At 49.7% G+C, this 15,145-nt stretch overlaps 1 protein-coding gene across 1 annotated transcript in view; it reads right to left on the bottom strand.

Annotated features, from left to right (window-relative positions):
- The window catches only part of SIM2 (SIM bHLH transcription factor 2), a gene marked incomplete at both ends in the record, with an annotated part of 42,462 nt that extends 38,996 nt beyond the window's left edge, over positions 1-3,466 (bottom strand). Inside the window, one exon of the mRNA XM_083361439.1 lies at positions 3,292-3,466. Within this exon, the coding sequence (XP_083217565.1) occupies positions 3,292-3,466 (175 nt within the window). The remainder of the gene's footprint in view (positions 1-3,291) is intronic.
- Between the last annotated feature and the right edge of the window lie 11,679 nt (positions 3,467-15,145).

Below are 15,145 nucleotides of genomic sequence, written 5' to 3'. Positions count from 1 at the left end.
TGCCTTCTAAATGGATTGCATTGGTACTGTGCACTGTAACAAGACAAGAATTTGATGGGCTTTTTAGTCACAGGTTGCCCATAAATGCAAGGAGGTGCAGGGTCCATCTACACACACACACACACACACACAGATTTCTTATCAACACAATGAAAACTAGAGTGCTAAGTGTCAAGAATGTATTCATTAAAACAGGTTAGTTATCATCTCTTCCACATTGGAGTGGTTTCATTCTGTTTTAGAGAAAAGAGAAATATAAGACAAAGGTGACTTTTGTGCGAGATTTTTAAAAATGTATTTTAAACACGCAAGTGGAGAGTGCCAGTTTTCGGTGTATTGGTTTAGGCATCTGATTAGAAGAAAACTGAGAGAGTGTGGCCTCTAGTCCCAGCTTAGGTGCCAAGCCAGCTGAGTGACCTTGGGCCAATGTTATAGTTACAACTATAGCAGTCTCTTCTTTTAAAACATCTACAAAAAAAGGTCCCTTTTCCAGGGGGGGGGGAGGCGGCGGCAGGGGAAGACAAAACATCTTAGAAAATTGCGGAACAAGACGACTCAGATAAACCCAGCCCCTTCTTGCAGGCGATGGGTCATCACCCCCCCTGGACTGCACGGCCATATCTCGCAGAGGGAGAAAAAGTGAGGGAGGGGAGAGGATCCTGGCAAAGTATAGAAAGCTAAGCTGTTTAGGAAGAGAGGAAGTTCTCTAAGCTGTTTCCGAGAGGAAAGGTGCCGGCCAAACTCTCCTAAGCAGAAGCAAAACGAAGTAAAGTAAGGAACAGGGGTCCTGGGTTTGTGGAGGTAGCTTTAAGGAGAGACCGGAGCCCTGAGGTTTCTCCCTCCCCGCCCCCCCTCTCTCTGTCTTTGTGTGTGTGTGTGTGTGTGTGTGTGTGTGTGTGTGCCATTCACCTCCGCCCATCCAAAGCTGCCAAGTGCCCCGTCAATTCCCTGGCTTTGGTTTGCCTGGAAAGAGTGGCTGAAGGCAGCTGCCCAGAAAAAAAAAAACGGCCCTGGCTTTCCTGCAAAGACCCCGTGCCGGAGTTTGGATGAAATGCGAGTAGAGTTGTCCTACTTCCAAATACTTTTATGTGGAATAATATCCCCGCTCGCAGTTGGCTTTAGGTAACGGATTTTGCGGCCCGAATTTAAGCAAATCCGAGTTCCTTTTGCAGACTGTGCACGGCAGGGTACCTATAATTGTGTGTTCACTTGTCTAAGCCCTTGCCTTTGTAAGTTTCTTGAGAATAAGGAAACAGACATTAAATAAATGGATAGGGTTAATCTGCTTGCTTTTTCCAATAGATTTTCACACTGGGCCTTGGATTTTCTACACACAAATTCATACATACGCTAATATTAAAACCAAGTTTCAGTGACAGAATTCAAACCAAACGTGCCCTACCCATCATTAAACTTGACGTTTCTATTCCCATTGTAAGCTACCTTTGGATCTAAACTACAGGGGCGATTTGGTTTCAAGGAAAAGTAATCAAATAATTTATGTGGCAATTAGATCCCCGGTATTTTTTACTTAGCAGCAATGTGCCATCATTTATATTTGCCTGTCCTATGCTCCATATAGTTAACTACACGATTTGGAGGAAATGAGGCTGCAATCGTGCAATCCGGAATAAGTCTTATGAAATCTTGTTTACGCCCAAGTAAAACTGTAAGGCACTTGGCTGTTCCTTTCTCTGTTTCCTTGTCCTGTTCGGCTCTATAAATCCTAGAAAAGGGAAAGCTTCGTAGAATTGACTTGCATTTTGAGGATCTCATGCAATGTTATTCAGACAGGGTATACCAGCGAAATGTTAGGTAGGTTAAGTCAGATTTTAAAATTTAGCTAGCTGTCAGGAACTTTTATGAATACTGGTCTCAATCATTTTGGAAGTTTTCCCTTCCTTTGCTTTTTTTTCTCCCTCTTGAGCCTACAATTGTTACTTGGGGCGGGGGTGGGATGAAGCTGAGCCCTCAGAGCTATTGCAAAAATTAGCCTTTCTTTCTTCAGACATTTTACACGCCTCCGGGGCTACGTTAATCCTTTGCCACCTCTTTTCCCTACTTACCCTCATGGGAATGCAGAGGAAATATCCTGCACATTGCAAGGGAGATATTTTGTTACGTTCTTCATACTTCAAAAGACATTACTGACTCTAATCCTCCGCCACATCTACACGACACGCGGGCCTAAGAGTGTTTTCAGCAAGGAGGCGTTCACAACCTTTACCCACACCTATTTCTTTTTCGGAAAGATCGTGTGTGGTTCCCGTAACCCTAACTAATGTCTAAACACGTTTCGCGCGGTCTTGAAGCCGAAGGAAATTACCCCCACTAGATTCCTCTGATTTTTGAAAACCGCGGACAATGCTAAATGCACCGGTTAAATAAGTGGATCCGGGGCTACCGTCCGCGGAGAGGATAGCTTCCATTCTCCTCCATCGGATATCAGAAATGCTTCCTTGAAAGGCGGACGCGTTGAATTAACCTGCCCCTGAAACTCTTTTTCCAAAAATAAGTAGTAGCCTACGAAGGTCAAAGGAACGGCGCGGACCGCGATGGCAAATCGGAGCTTTCTTGTGTCTCAACTTAAAAAGTTTCCAGACCGCAGGCAAATTTAGACCCCTCCCCCACCCCGCCTCCCAGCGAAGCCGCACTTTGGTACCCGCCGGGCTCCCTCTGAGAGCGGCGAATGGTCGGGCTGTTGATGGGATCCGTCGATCTTCCGAACCCTTTCGGAGGCTGAATTCCCATCGCCTCGATTCGTTCTCTGGCCCGCGCCGCCCGTATGGAAGGGTCGGCCGGACGAGCGGAGGAGAGCCGCCGTCCGAAGAGTCGCTCTGAGCCCCACAGGACCGCTTTGCCCCTCCGATTATTTTTTTAATTCCATTTATATCCCGCCCTTCTCAGGGCGGCTTACAAGCTTAGCAGTAGCCTTCATTCTATGTATATGCCTGCTTATTAGGGCTTTCACACACACCCCCAAGCGGCATTATTACAAAGTCAGCTTAATTGCCCCCAACAATCTGGGTCCTCATTTTACCTACCTCGGAAGGATGGAAGGCTGAGTCAACCTTGAGCCTGGTGGGATGCGAACCTGCACTAATTGCAGGCAGCTGGTGTTACTTAAGGAGGCATTAGCCCACTGCGCCACCAAGGCTCTTAGCCTGCCCATCTCAAGTGTGTGCGCGTGGGGGAGGTGGGGGGAGCGCCACTTCCCTGCAGGTCGACCAGCTTCATTCCGGACACCGGGGTGTGTGTGTGTGTGTGGGGACCCCCTGGAGGGCGACTTACCTTCCGGGAAGACGGCTCTCATTTTCAGGTAGCTTGTGGTGAGGCGGATGACGGACGCCTTGTCCAGCTGGGAGGTGATGGCCGAGGGCAGAGGCAGCAGCTTGGCAAGCTCGTAGAATTCGCCGTTCTCCTTTTCCCGCCGCGTCTTGGCGGCGTTCTTGGACTTCTCCTTCATCGCGGCTCCGGCAGGGCGACGGCCGGGGCGTCGCTGGCATACTAGAGCCCCGGGCGGAGGCGACGGCGGAGAGCTGACGGGCGTGTGTGGACTTTGACTCGGGTCCGCGGAGAGCCAGCCAGCCAGCCAACCAGCCAACCAACCAGCCGACGGGCGCGCAATTGAGGGAGGGATGGAGGGGCAGGTCCGGAGCGGCGGTGCCGGCTTAGCTTGCGGCTCTCCTAATCGCGAAGCAGCAGCTCTGAATTCGGCTGTTCGGGCAGTGGGTCGGCGGGAGCCTCGGATGTCGCGGACCCTCCTCCTCGCCTTCGTCTGTCTCTCCCGCCTACTCTTCCCCAAGCTCAGTTTCCATCCAAGAAAAGCCTGTGGCTGTCAACGGGGAAAGGAATGGGGGGGGGGGTCGCCCTGGAGCTTCTTCCCTCCCCCCCCCACCGACTTCAGATCTGAATCCGGAAGCGGATCCGAAGTCAAACTGAGAATTCGAAGCACAGAAGCTCAAATCCCGTGCAGTGCTCCTAGCCACCACACACACACAGACACACACACACAGACACACACAGAGAGACAGACAGACAGACACAAATAAGGGAGCTCGTCTGCTTCGAAAATTGGCCAGCTGGCTGTGCTCTGCCTCCCTCCCTGCACAAGTGGCGGCTTGCCGTGTTTATTTTGGACCCTTTCGGGCCAAACTGATTGACGCCCCAGCCGCTCCCGTGTCGGCGAATGCGAAACTCTCCGAGGGAGCCGGCGTTCCGAAGGCCGCGGCTCTCTCCGCTCCCCCACGGGGGATGCCGAGCGTTGCCCTTCCACTGCGCCGTCCGAGGCAACGGCGGGATTCGCCCAGGAGCTGCTTCTAGTCAGCCGCCCAGCTCAAGGGAGGAGGGGTCCGGCAGCCAAAGCCCTTCTCTGCCCCCACCCCACCCCACCCCACCCCACCCCGCCCCGCCCCTCCTCCGGCTCGGTCTCCAGTTCCCGGTCTGGGGCGGTCGAAGAGCCCGGTTCGAGCGATTCCCCGCCAGAGCAGCTCCTCCCGCGCTGGCGGGCTGGCTAAGAAGCTACCAAGTGGCTGCCGGCACCTCAGCTCCTTCCCCGCGGCAGGTTGGAAGAGACGGGAGGGGAGGGGAGGGCAGGGGAGGGGAAGGCGCCTCGCGTGACGTGTGTCTCCTCCAAAGGCAGCAGCCGTTGCGGGAGCCCCCACCCGCCACCCCCGCCCGCCAGAGGCTCCAGCCGGAGGAGGGGGAGAAGGGGAGGGAGGAGAAGGAAAGAGAAAGAAGGGAGGGGCTCCCGGGCCCATCTCAGTCGCGCCTTTTCTGTCGGCCACAACTTCCCGGGGAGCCAAACTGGCAATTCCTGAGACGACCCTGACATCCCTCTTTCGCCCCCCCCCTCCTCCTCCTCCCCAGCTTTCCGGCCGCCTTTCTTGCGCTTGGAGTGCCTTTCCCCGCGGAGAGCTCCGTTGACTTCGCGCGCTCTCCTGGCGCGGCCCGAACCGGGGTTGGGGGGGGGGTGTTTGCTGAAGTCGAGCCCTGGCCTTTGGAGCCTTCGTGCCAGGGAGGCGCGGAGGCCTTGCCTGCCTGGTCCCTTCGGTTTGCCAGGAAAGCGGGTGACCTCAGAAGCCCTTATCAGGCCCCCAGGCAGGCCGCCCTCTTTTCGGGGTACCAACGAGGGGAGGGTTCCAGGCCCAAGGAAACATCGAATTTATTTATTTATTTTTATTATTACATTTATATCCCGCCCTTCTCCGAAGACTCAGGGCGGCTTACAAGCTTAGCAGTAGCCTTCATTCTATGTATATGCCTGCTTGTTAGGGCTTTCACACACACCCCCAAGCGGCATTATTACAAAGTCAGCTTATTGCCCCCAACAATCTGGGTGCTCAGATTGCCATCGCCACAACCAGAATGACGTGTTCGCTTCGTTCGGAGCGTGGGCCCGGTCCAATATGTAAGCAGAGATTCGGTGGGATTTCTCTAGTGCAGGGGTAGGCAACCTCGGCTCTTTTATGACTCTTGGACTTCAACTCCCAGAATTCCTGAGCTGGCTCAGGAATTCTGGGAGTTGAAGTCCATGGGTCATAAAAGAGCCGAGGTTGCCTACCCCTGCTCTAGTGTAAAGTAAATGTGCTTAAGGAAGTCCCGTCCCCCCTCCCCTCCCCTCCCCTCCCTCTCCCCCCCCGCAAGACATACAATTTAGGGTGGTTTGCCTTGGGATAAGAACACGCTGGGATGCATTTCTCCAGCAGCCTGGGGTGACTTTTTTTTCCCCTCTCAGAAAGTGCCCCTGGAGTGAACTGAATTGGCCCACCCCGTTTCTCCCCTTCTGAATTTATCAACTCGGGGCAATCTTTAGGAACATGCGGTTTAAGTTTGACGGTTACCCTTTCTTATGACTCTGAATTGGTTTAGGTAGGATCGGGCTGCCAAATGCCCTGTTCACAGCTCTGAGCGCATCAGAAGGGAAGGGTTGAAATAACTTTTTAAAGAATCCCCCGCCTCTTTGATTGGATTCTTCTCTCCAAGTCATTTCACTTTATTTTTGTTTTGGGGGTGGGGGTGGTTGCGGGGTGTGGAGGGTAGTTTATAGAGTTTTTCTACTTGAACGGAGAAATGTTGGCAATATCAGCAGTTAAGGTGTGTCACTCACCCCCCCACCCCCACGGAAAGAGAAGCAGAGCCCAAGAAGCCGCAGGCTGGTCCAGCCGGAGTGAGGGCGGAGAATGGTGGACCCATTTCAGCTGAAAATGACGGCCTCCCCCTAATTGCTTAACCAACATTTGAGATTGGACACACACACCCCCCCCCAGGAATCCCAAGGGCTAAAGCAGAGGATTCCAAAGGGGGGGGCTCCAAAGTGACGGAAGGAGGCCATTACCACCAGCCTTTTCCAGGTGTGTTTGGGGGGGGGGTGGGGGGGGACGCAGCTGCCAAGAGGCTGAGCGGCGCCCGAAGTACAGCCGGTTGAGGCCTGTTGCACGCAACACAACAACAACACACACCCCCGCCCACACACACACACACACACACACACTTTAAGTCGGAGATAGTATTCTGTTTCTCCTGCAGCTCCGGAGAAGAGGTAGGCCGACGGAAGTCTGGAAAAACCACTTTTCACTGCACGGGAAATGGGCTGGGAACGGGGCAACCGCGGCGCAACTCTGGCGCTACGATCCCGAGGTCGGCCTTCTAGAGGAGGCAGAGGAAATGTAGCCGCTGGGGCGGCGGATCAGCCGTTAGATTATACCTGGGGAGGGAAAGACAAGGCAGGCTGGGGTAGGGAAGGGAGTTGTCCTCCCCGTCCTTAGCTAAACAGGTTCCCTTCCGTCAGGCCCTTCGCGGTTCCTCCAAGTCTGCGTGGAAGGGCTTCGCCCGTTTCCCAGGTCCGAGCAAGGCCACATTCGCGCGTTCATTCCTTCCGACGGAAGGAGCTCTGATCCGAAGGCCTGCAACTCCTCCTTTGCTGCACCTGAGCTTTTCGCAGCAGGTCCAGCAAGAGAGCAGGTTGTGAGTTGGCGGGGGAGATACGGGAGGAGGCTTTTCTTGACTGAAATGTCTCTGTACTTCGGGAAGGGAAGCCCCACTTTCCTGATCCAAACACGCTCGTCCATCCCTGAGTGACCACAAACCTCTAACCTTTCCCCACTTGGTGTTCCGTGGACCTCAACTCCACAGATTTGCCTACTTACGGAATGGCGGGTTGCAAATCATTTAAGTGCATCAGTTTCGATAAATTTCTTGGTTGGCCTGAAAGCCTGACGTTACCCGGAGAAGGATGTAAACTGCAGAGTTTATATTCGGGATTAAGGAGGGGTGTTTTTTTTGTTTGTTTTTTTTGCTCCGGATTCCATCCCCTCGACTCGCCACTGCTGCTGCTGCATTTTCTGGGCCCGGGACAAGGGCTTCCCATACCCCGAACCTCCGCCTCCGTGTGGGAAGTGTTGCAGATCATTTGTTGAAAGCCAGAGAACGGAGAAAGTCTTGCTCTGTCTCGCCTAAAGAGATTTTCCTGAAAGCCGAGACCCTCCAGTGAGGCTGACTTCCAAGAAGCGTGACTCGAGGACCCTTGAAACGCTTCTCTCCCGCTGAAACTACTGAGGAACCAAACGTCTTTGGTTCTCCCCGGTTGTCTGATCTCCCCAACTTGGTTTGCTGTAAACCTTTGGTCTGCAGTGAGGGGAGTAAGGACTAATTCGTCCTAGTAAAGAGGGGGATTCCTTTTTCTAAACCTTCCACCCTAAACTGGTCTCTTTCGCCCTTGCGCCCCAATATGCTAGTAGATTACGAGGTGTGAAAGGGGCACCTTGCATTACAGTCAATTACAATGACAGCTGTATTACAATTAAAAGTAAAGGTAAAGGTTCCCCTGCACATGCGTGCTAGTTGTTTCGACTCTAGGGGCCGGTGCTCATCTCCGTTTCAAAGCCGAAGAGCCAGCGCTTGTCTGAGGATGTCTCCGTGGTCATGTGGCCAGCGTGACTAGACACCAAAGGCGCACAGAACGCTGTTACCCTCCCACCGTAGTGGTCCCTATTTTTCTACTTGCATTTCGAACTGCTAGGTTGGCAGAAGCTGGGATGAGTAACAGGCACTTGGGATTTGGACCTTCTGATCAACAAGCTCAGCGTCCTCACTCACTGAGCCTGTATTACAATTACAGCAGTGCAATTTCTGCGGTTGGAGTTGCCTCCGGGTTTCGTTCTGTGGGTTCATCCCGAGAATGGCTCCTCCGTTTGAATCCGTTGTAATTTGATCGATTAGTCCAGGGATCTTCAAACTTGGCCCTTCTATGACTTGTGGACTTCAACTCCCAGAATTCCTTAGCCAGCGTAGTCCACAAGTTTGAAGCCCCCTGGATTAGTCTGACCGGCCTCCTCTCATTTTAATGGCAGCTGTGAGTTTTCCCTGAGTGCTGGTCTCTTGCTGTAGTTTGTATCCCTTCCCTACTGCCTGCAGAATCTCACCCATCGGGACCACTTGGAGCGGGAAGCAGAGGGCTATTTTACTAGGGACGGTTAAGTTCACAACAAGGGCCAACCTACCTAGAAGTAAATTTTCGGTTCCCGTCCATCCCATCAGCCTTTGGAGAAAGCATCCCAGCAGTAGAGCTTGAACGATTCCCCTCACTGGACGCTGAGTGAGAGAACCACCCCGACCACTGGTCAATGGTCAATGTCAGGGGTCTTCAAACCTGACCCTTTTATGACTTGGGGACTTCAACTCTCAGAATTCTTCAGCCAGGCACGCTGGCTGAGGAATTCTGGGAGTTGAAGTCCCCAAGTCATAAAAGGGCCAAGTTTGAAGACCCCTGGTCAATGTCATAGGAATCCAATGGAGTCCTCTTCTGTGTCAGAATCCCCGATCTAAATAAAGCTCGACTATCTTGGAGCAGAACACCACCCAAAAAAGAAGAAGAAGAAGCTTTGGGTTGTTTGTGTCGCTGGGTTCGTTCGCTGGGTTGGTAATTGCGATTCCTCGAAATGGCTTCCCGCTTTCTCTCTTCATGGCAAACCCTGAACTTTCTAATAGGCTAGGGTGACTACTAAGCCTCTCTTTCTTATTTAATTCTCTGAAGGCACAACAGGATCCAGAAAATATTACTTGACAGGTATGCGGAAATAAAGCCGGCAAGAGCGTTCACACTTGGATATGAAACGGGGAGCTTGTGTTCGATCGGCTTTTTCTCCAATTTTCTACAAATAATATGAGTCTGAAATGAAGCTGATCTTGGTCAAAAGTCCTCAGACTACTTCATAAATAAAGCTGATTCCCCTCTACCTTGTTTCTATGTAAGTGTTTTCAAATATAGTACTAAAACTCTTTCAGAAACATCTTTTGGAAAAAGGCAGAGGAGTCTCTTCTAATTTCCAAATTTAGAAAGTTTCTTTTAAAAAAAAGAAAAAAAAGAAATTCACTGGAATCTATGGAACAAGAGAATCCTGAGTAATTTAAGATCCCATTTAACATCTCTAAGGATGAATCCAAGCCAGCGGTTATAAAATAGTGCAAAACGGATGTACAGCTGTGTAAGTCTGAGTTATTTTGAAATAAAACTTAGTCGACCAGTGATGTATAAAGAGACAGAGAGAGGCAGAAGAAATGTCTAGATTTAGGTTTTTTGCTGTGTCCTCCCCTCCCCCCAATCTCTTCTCTTTCCTGGAGTTTAGTACTCTATACCAAACAGAAGTAAATTTCCAGTTAACTCAGAAATAACTCACTTCTATACAGTAACAAAGAGACTTCTTTTAAAAAACCAGACTGGAACAGGAAAAAGTTGGTTTCTTGTCAAAGAGAGCGCTAAGTTCCCCTTGGTTGCCTTAATTAAGCCCAAATGCTATGAATCAAACTACCTTCAGGCCAACCCAGTAACCGGATGGAGATCAGATTATGGACAGATTCTGGCTGAAATCACTGGACCAGTTAGTTATTCTACGAAAAAGGAAGAAAAGGTGTATGTGATATTCACCGGAATCTATGATACAATTTTTAGGACTTTTTCCCCCACCCCCCACCCCCAAAAAAGGATTTTTCTTACTCTGGTACGTTTTCCCATTTCCTGTGAAATGGTCAACAGCTTTCTATAAAAGCCAAACTGCCCTTTGATTCACATCCAAGGCTTCTGGCTTCCCCCGACTAAACTGCTGGGTAGAAACAGCCTAGAGAGGGTAAATGGATGAGGCAGAAGGAAGTCCCAGGTTATAGAAACTGTGGCTTGTTTAACTAATTAGATGCCCAATTTATGTCAACTGCTCTGATGTGGACTCTGTGTGTGTGTGTGTGTGTGTGTGTGTGTGTGTAGCACTTCACACATTATTTGAACGGTTTAGGACTCTCTGTCCTCTAACCCGATTCGGAACTCCAGACTTTCCTTGAAAGTTGAGTTCAGTCATGAGAAATAGAAACTGAGGGGGCCGCTAAGTGGGTGTCTTTATAGGCTGCCTGGCACACACCTTGTGGGCTGCGGAGACAGGTAGTGCAGGATCCGAAAGGACTTCAGCAAGTTCTCTCACCTTCAACCCCGAAGGTCGCCTTTGCTCAAAAGCAATTCTTCCTATAGTCAGCGTCCCACCCCCCCCCCTTGCCCGCCTTTCTAGCTATTTCTTCCCTATTAAATCTGCCAAAATTGGCGAACGTGTTAGTTAAGAACTAATTATTCCCTAACAATTGCTAAGCGAGCGAGCGAGCAAGCATTTTCTGGGGGGCAAAGGCGCCGTTCCCTTTCCAAGCCGACACATCCAGGCTGGGACCCACCCTCCGGTTCTTGCCGCGCTCCGAGCGCTTTTTTAGGTTTCCATGGCCGTCGAGCGCGCCAGAGACGCCGCCGTCCCGGGCTAGCGGAGAGGAAGGCAGCTTTACTCTCCTCGAATAGGCGCAGGATGATGGGCTGCTCCGCTACAGAACCGACGGGCGGTCTTCCGCTCTTGCTTTAAGGATGCCGGCTGCGGAATCCTCCCTTGAACATGAAGTTTGCCCGGAATGGTGAAAGTGCTTTTGTTCTGGCCAGTGAAGAAAAAAAAAAGAGGGAAAAAAGGGAAAGCTCGCTTAGAACGCATCACTCGCAAGTCATTTTTGTTGTGTCTGGTTTTTCGGACTCGGGATCCTGCGTTCCAATTGAGGTCTTCTTCAACTCTGAATTTCTCAAAGAAGGAGAGAACACGACAGCAATGGCTGAAATATCCCCGCCCTCGTCGCAGGATAACGCATCATCTACAAATCAAATAAACTTGATGTTTGTTATTTAGAGGTGAGGAGAAAGGCCCGTCTTTTTTTTAATGTATGTTGTTGTTAGTTGCGAAGTCGTGTCCGACCCATTGCGACCCTATGGACAACGTTCCTCCAGGCCTTCCTGTCCTCTACCGTCTTCTGGAGTCCATTTAAGCTCATGCCTCCTGCTTCAGTGACTCCATCCAGCCACCTCATTCTCTGTCGTCCCCTTCTTCTCTTGCCCTCAATCTTTCCCAGCATTAGGCTCTTCTCCAGTGAGTCCTTCCTTCTCATTAGGTGGCCAAAGTATTTGAGTTTCAGCTTCAGGATCTGGCCTTCTAAAGAGCAGTCAGGGTTGATCTCCTCTAGGACTGACCGGTTTGATCGCCTTGCAGTCCAAGGGACTCGCAGGAGTCTTCTCCAGCACCAGAGTTCAAAGGCTTCAATTCTTTGGCGCTCAGCCTTTCTTATGGTCCAGCTTTCACTGCCATACACTGCAACTGGGAAGACCATAGCCTTGACTATACGCACTTTTGTTGACAGGGTGATGTCTCTGCTTTTTAGTGTGCTGTCTAGATTTGCCATGGCTTTCCTCCTGAGGAGCAAGCGTCTCTTAATTTCTTGGCTACAGTCCCCATTTGCAATGATCTTGGAGCCCAGGAAAATAAAATCTGTCACTACCACCATTTCTTCCCCATCTATTTGCCAGGAATTGAGAGGGCCCCTCATCCTCACTTTCTTAATGTTTAGTTTCAACTCAAGTTTTGCACTCTCTTTTTATGTATATGCCTGCTTATTAGGGCTTTTGCCCCCCCAAGCAGCATTATTACAAAGTCAGCTTATTGCCCCCCCAACAATCTGGGTCCTCATTTTACCTACCTCGGAAGGATGGAAGGCTGAGTCAACCTTGAGCCTGGTGGGACTCGAACTTGCACTAATTGCAGGCAGCTGGTGTTACTTAAGGAGGCATTAGCCCACTGCTCCACCAAGGCTCTTTTGGGAACTCACAGGGCCATCCTTTTCAGGATCCATATGTTTTTTTTGGGGGGGGGTTGGGGGGAGGGAGGGGCTTTCATTCTTACTGTCTGAACTCTTCACTCGGCTACTAACCTGGTCCTCTTTCCTTGAGGGAAAAGAATCCTGCCAATTTTAAATGACTCTCAGATTAAGACCCCCAGACCCCTCTGTTGCTTATGCTCTTGCTCAGGTAAGTGAAGATGCGCTAAGGCTTGCTTCGTAGTGCAGAGGAGATACCTGCCCAGAAATAAATTCCACTCGAGTCAGAGATTTAGTTCCCCAGAAGTCAATTTATGGCGGCGGCGTTCCTGCGGACTTGTTCTAATTGGACAGGGGTGTAGTATTGCTGCCTTAGAATAGTTATGCACACCTACTCCAAAGTAAGCACAACTGTTTCCATTGTAGTCATTCTATACCAAATAGGACAAGAATTAAAAGAGAGAGGGAGAGAGAGGTGTCAACTTGAAAAGATTTTATCTGCAATCTACTTGGGTGTCCACTCCAGAACACAGGGTAAATGACATCTGAGAGAGAGAGAGAAAAGGATGCCGGGATCGGGTCATATTCAGAATGTCCTCTCATAGTAACCCAATTTAAACATGTGAAAACCATTCTAAGAGGATCTCTCCATAGACATTTCAAGAAGACTTGCTCCTGGTAACCCATCTTTTTAAAAAGGTAGTCCAGGACTTGAGTCCTGAGAGGGGGGTTCGGTCCCAAGAAATAAACTTTAGTTGCAGTCCCACAATGGACCTTTCTGCAATCAGCCAAAAGTAGGGTTGCTCTCTTCAGAAAACCAGTGCTTTTTTGGTAAAAGAAAAAGGTGCCGGAACTCACACGTGTCATACAACCCGCCTTGCCTACCCTACAAGGTTCCATCCAAAAAAGGTGCCGGAACTCCGTTCTGAGCATTCTATGAGAAAAAAAGCCCTGCAGAGAACAGTCTTCAAATGTGAAGTTATGGAGACCTAAATGTCCTTCCTCCTTTCCTACTGAGCATCTTTTCGAATAATGTTGACTTGTCTCAGCTATCTGAAGGCCATTTGGTTTATTTTTGAATACCCATTTCTGATTAAACTTTGACAAATTCTAGCTTAATGGGTGCTATTTCATGACACTTCCTGTACAGTGAGGATGAGGGGAGTCATAATCTAGGATGGCTGTAGAGTTAACAAGCACAAAAATATCTGCTGGCTTGAATGCAGCCTTACCACAGATTGCCCCAACCAATGTTTTTCAATGTTTTTGCTTGCAGCTCCCCTAATCCCTGACATTATTCATTACACTGGGGCTTAGAGCAGTTGCAGTCTGAAACATCTGCAAGGCACCAATAACCCTGCCCTAGAAATGTCTCAGGAACACCCCCTCTTCCCTGGTGGACAAAATCCTTTGATGTCCCAAAGCTGCAGGTGATGAATAAAGCAAAGGTGATATGAAAACGTTGAAAAATCATTCAAAATCCTCCCCACACTGGAAGTTGATTCTTATACAACCAAGTGCTGGAGATGGGTGAGGCAAGATGCTGGCACATTCTTCTGCCCAGCGGGAAGGAGCTGTCGACCTTCCCATTAATGCCTCCAAGGAGGGAAAAACGAGCCCAAGGGAATTATGCGGAGAAACGTGAAGGTCTAAAAATCAGAGCAGCCCAGAGGGATTCTGTTGACTTTCCTTCAATGGCCAGATTCATTTGGTTGGGAATGCAGGTCTCAGAGCACCACAAGAAAAGATTAAAGATTTCTTATGTCTGAAATATGATAATTTGAGAATGGGGATTTGTGACAACTCTGGACTGATTTGTTTTATGAAATATTTGTTTACTTCTTGGCTAGCCGCAACATTCTCAAGAGTCTTCTCCAGTACCAAAGTTCAAAATTGTCCTATCTAGCTTCTTCGAAGTTCAGATTTCACCTCCATTGTAGCTGTTAGAAAATGCAAAGCTTTTGAAATATATACAGTGCAGAGCAATATTTTTGAAACCATATTCCATGACTCACCAATTCCTAAATTATGCTACCGAGTAGTCGTCCGCAGCACTATGGTATTGTACATGCTGTGGCTTATATGGACTCTAGCTAAACTAATTTCTTCCTGAAATAAAGAGCAAAAATGTCCTTCTTCTCCTAGTCTAGGGGTAGGCAACCTCAGCTCTTTTATGACTCATGGACTTCAACTCCCAGAATTCCTGAGCCAGCCAAGCTGGCTCAGGAATTCTGGGAGTTGAAGTCCATGAGTCAAAAGAGCCGAGGTTGTCTACCCCTGTCCTAGTCTCACACAGAAGTGCCTGAACTAGCCATTAAATTCTTCAGTGCAGTAGGCCCAGGGCTTTTTTTTTTGTCATAGAACGCTCAGAACGGGCACCTTTTTTGGATGGAAACTTGTAGGGTAAGCAAGGCGGGTTGTATGACATGTGTGAGTTCCGGCACCTTTTTGTTTTACAAAAAAAGCACCGAGTAGGCCACAGTATCATGTACTATGCCCAAATCAGCAGTCTGGGTTAAGAGGCCCAGGGCGTATTTTTGTCCCCCAGTTCTGAGGAACAGCTGGGAGCTGGCACTTAGCATTTGCTGCCTGGGACAGCCATCTTATGCTGCTTTGCTCTAGTTTGAATGCATAAAAAGAAGGGGGGGAAATTCCAGAGGGTTGACTCTCTTCTAGAGTCTCTGGGGAAATCTTTCACACATGTAATTGATTTGAAAGCCGTACATCATAGGTAGCACAGTTCATCCCTCCTTTCTCCCCCAGCTCTTCTTTTGACCAATGCTTGTCTGTGTGACCTCTGGCGCTGAGCCATTACGTGCAACTCACTAATGCTCAGGAAATGGCCAATCAGCTTCAAGGATGCAGGTTGTTCTCCTGCCTCCTGGGGCAACAGTCTCTGGAGAGAAGGGGGAGGCAACCACTTTGTCTCTCTTTAAAATGTCTCTGGGATTGTAGGAAAACGGGGAAGGTTTGCTTTGCAAAAGCT

This window comes from Vipera ursinii, assembly GCF_947247035.1.
Source record: "Vipera ursinii genome assembly, chromosome: 4".
NCBI classification, from domain to species: Eukaryota; Metazoa; Chordata; class Lepidosauria; order Squamata; family Viperidae; genus Vipera; species Vipera ursinii.
Note: the sequence above shows the minus strand (reverse complement) of the source record. Positions and strands in the feature narration are given on the sequence as shown.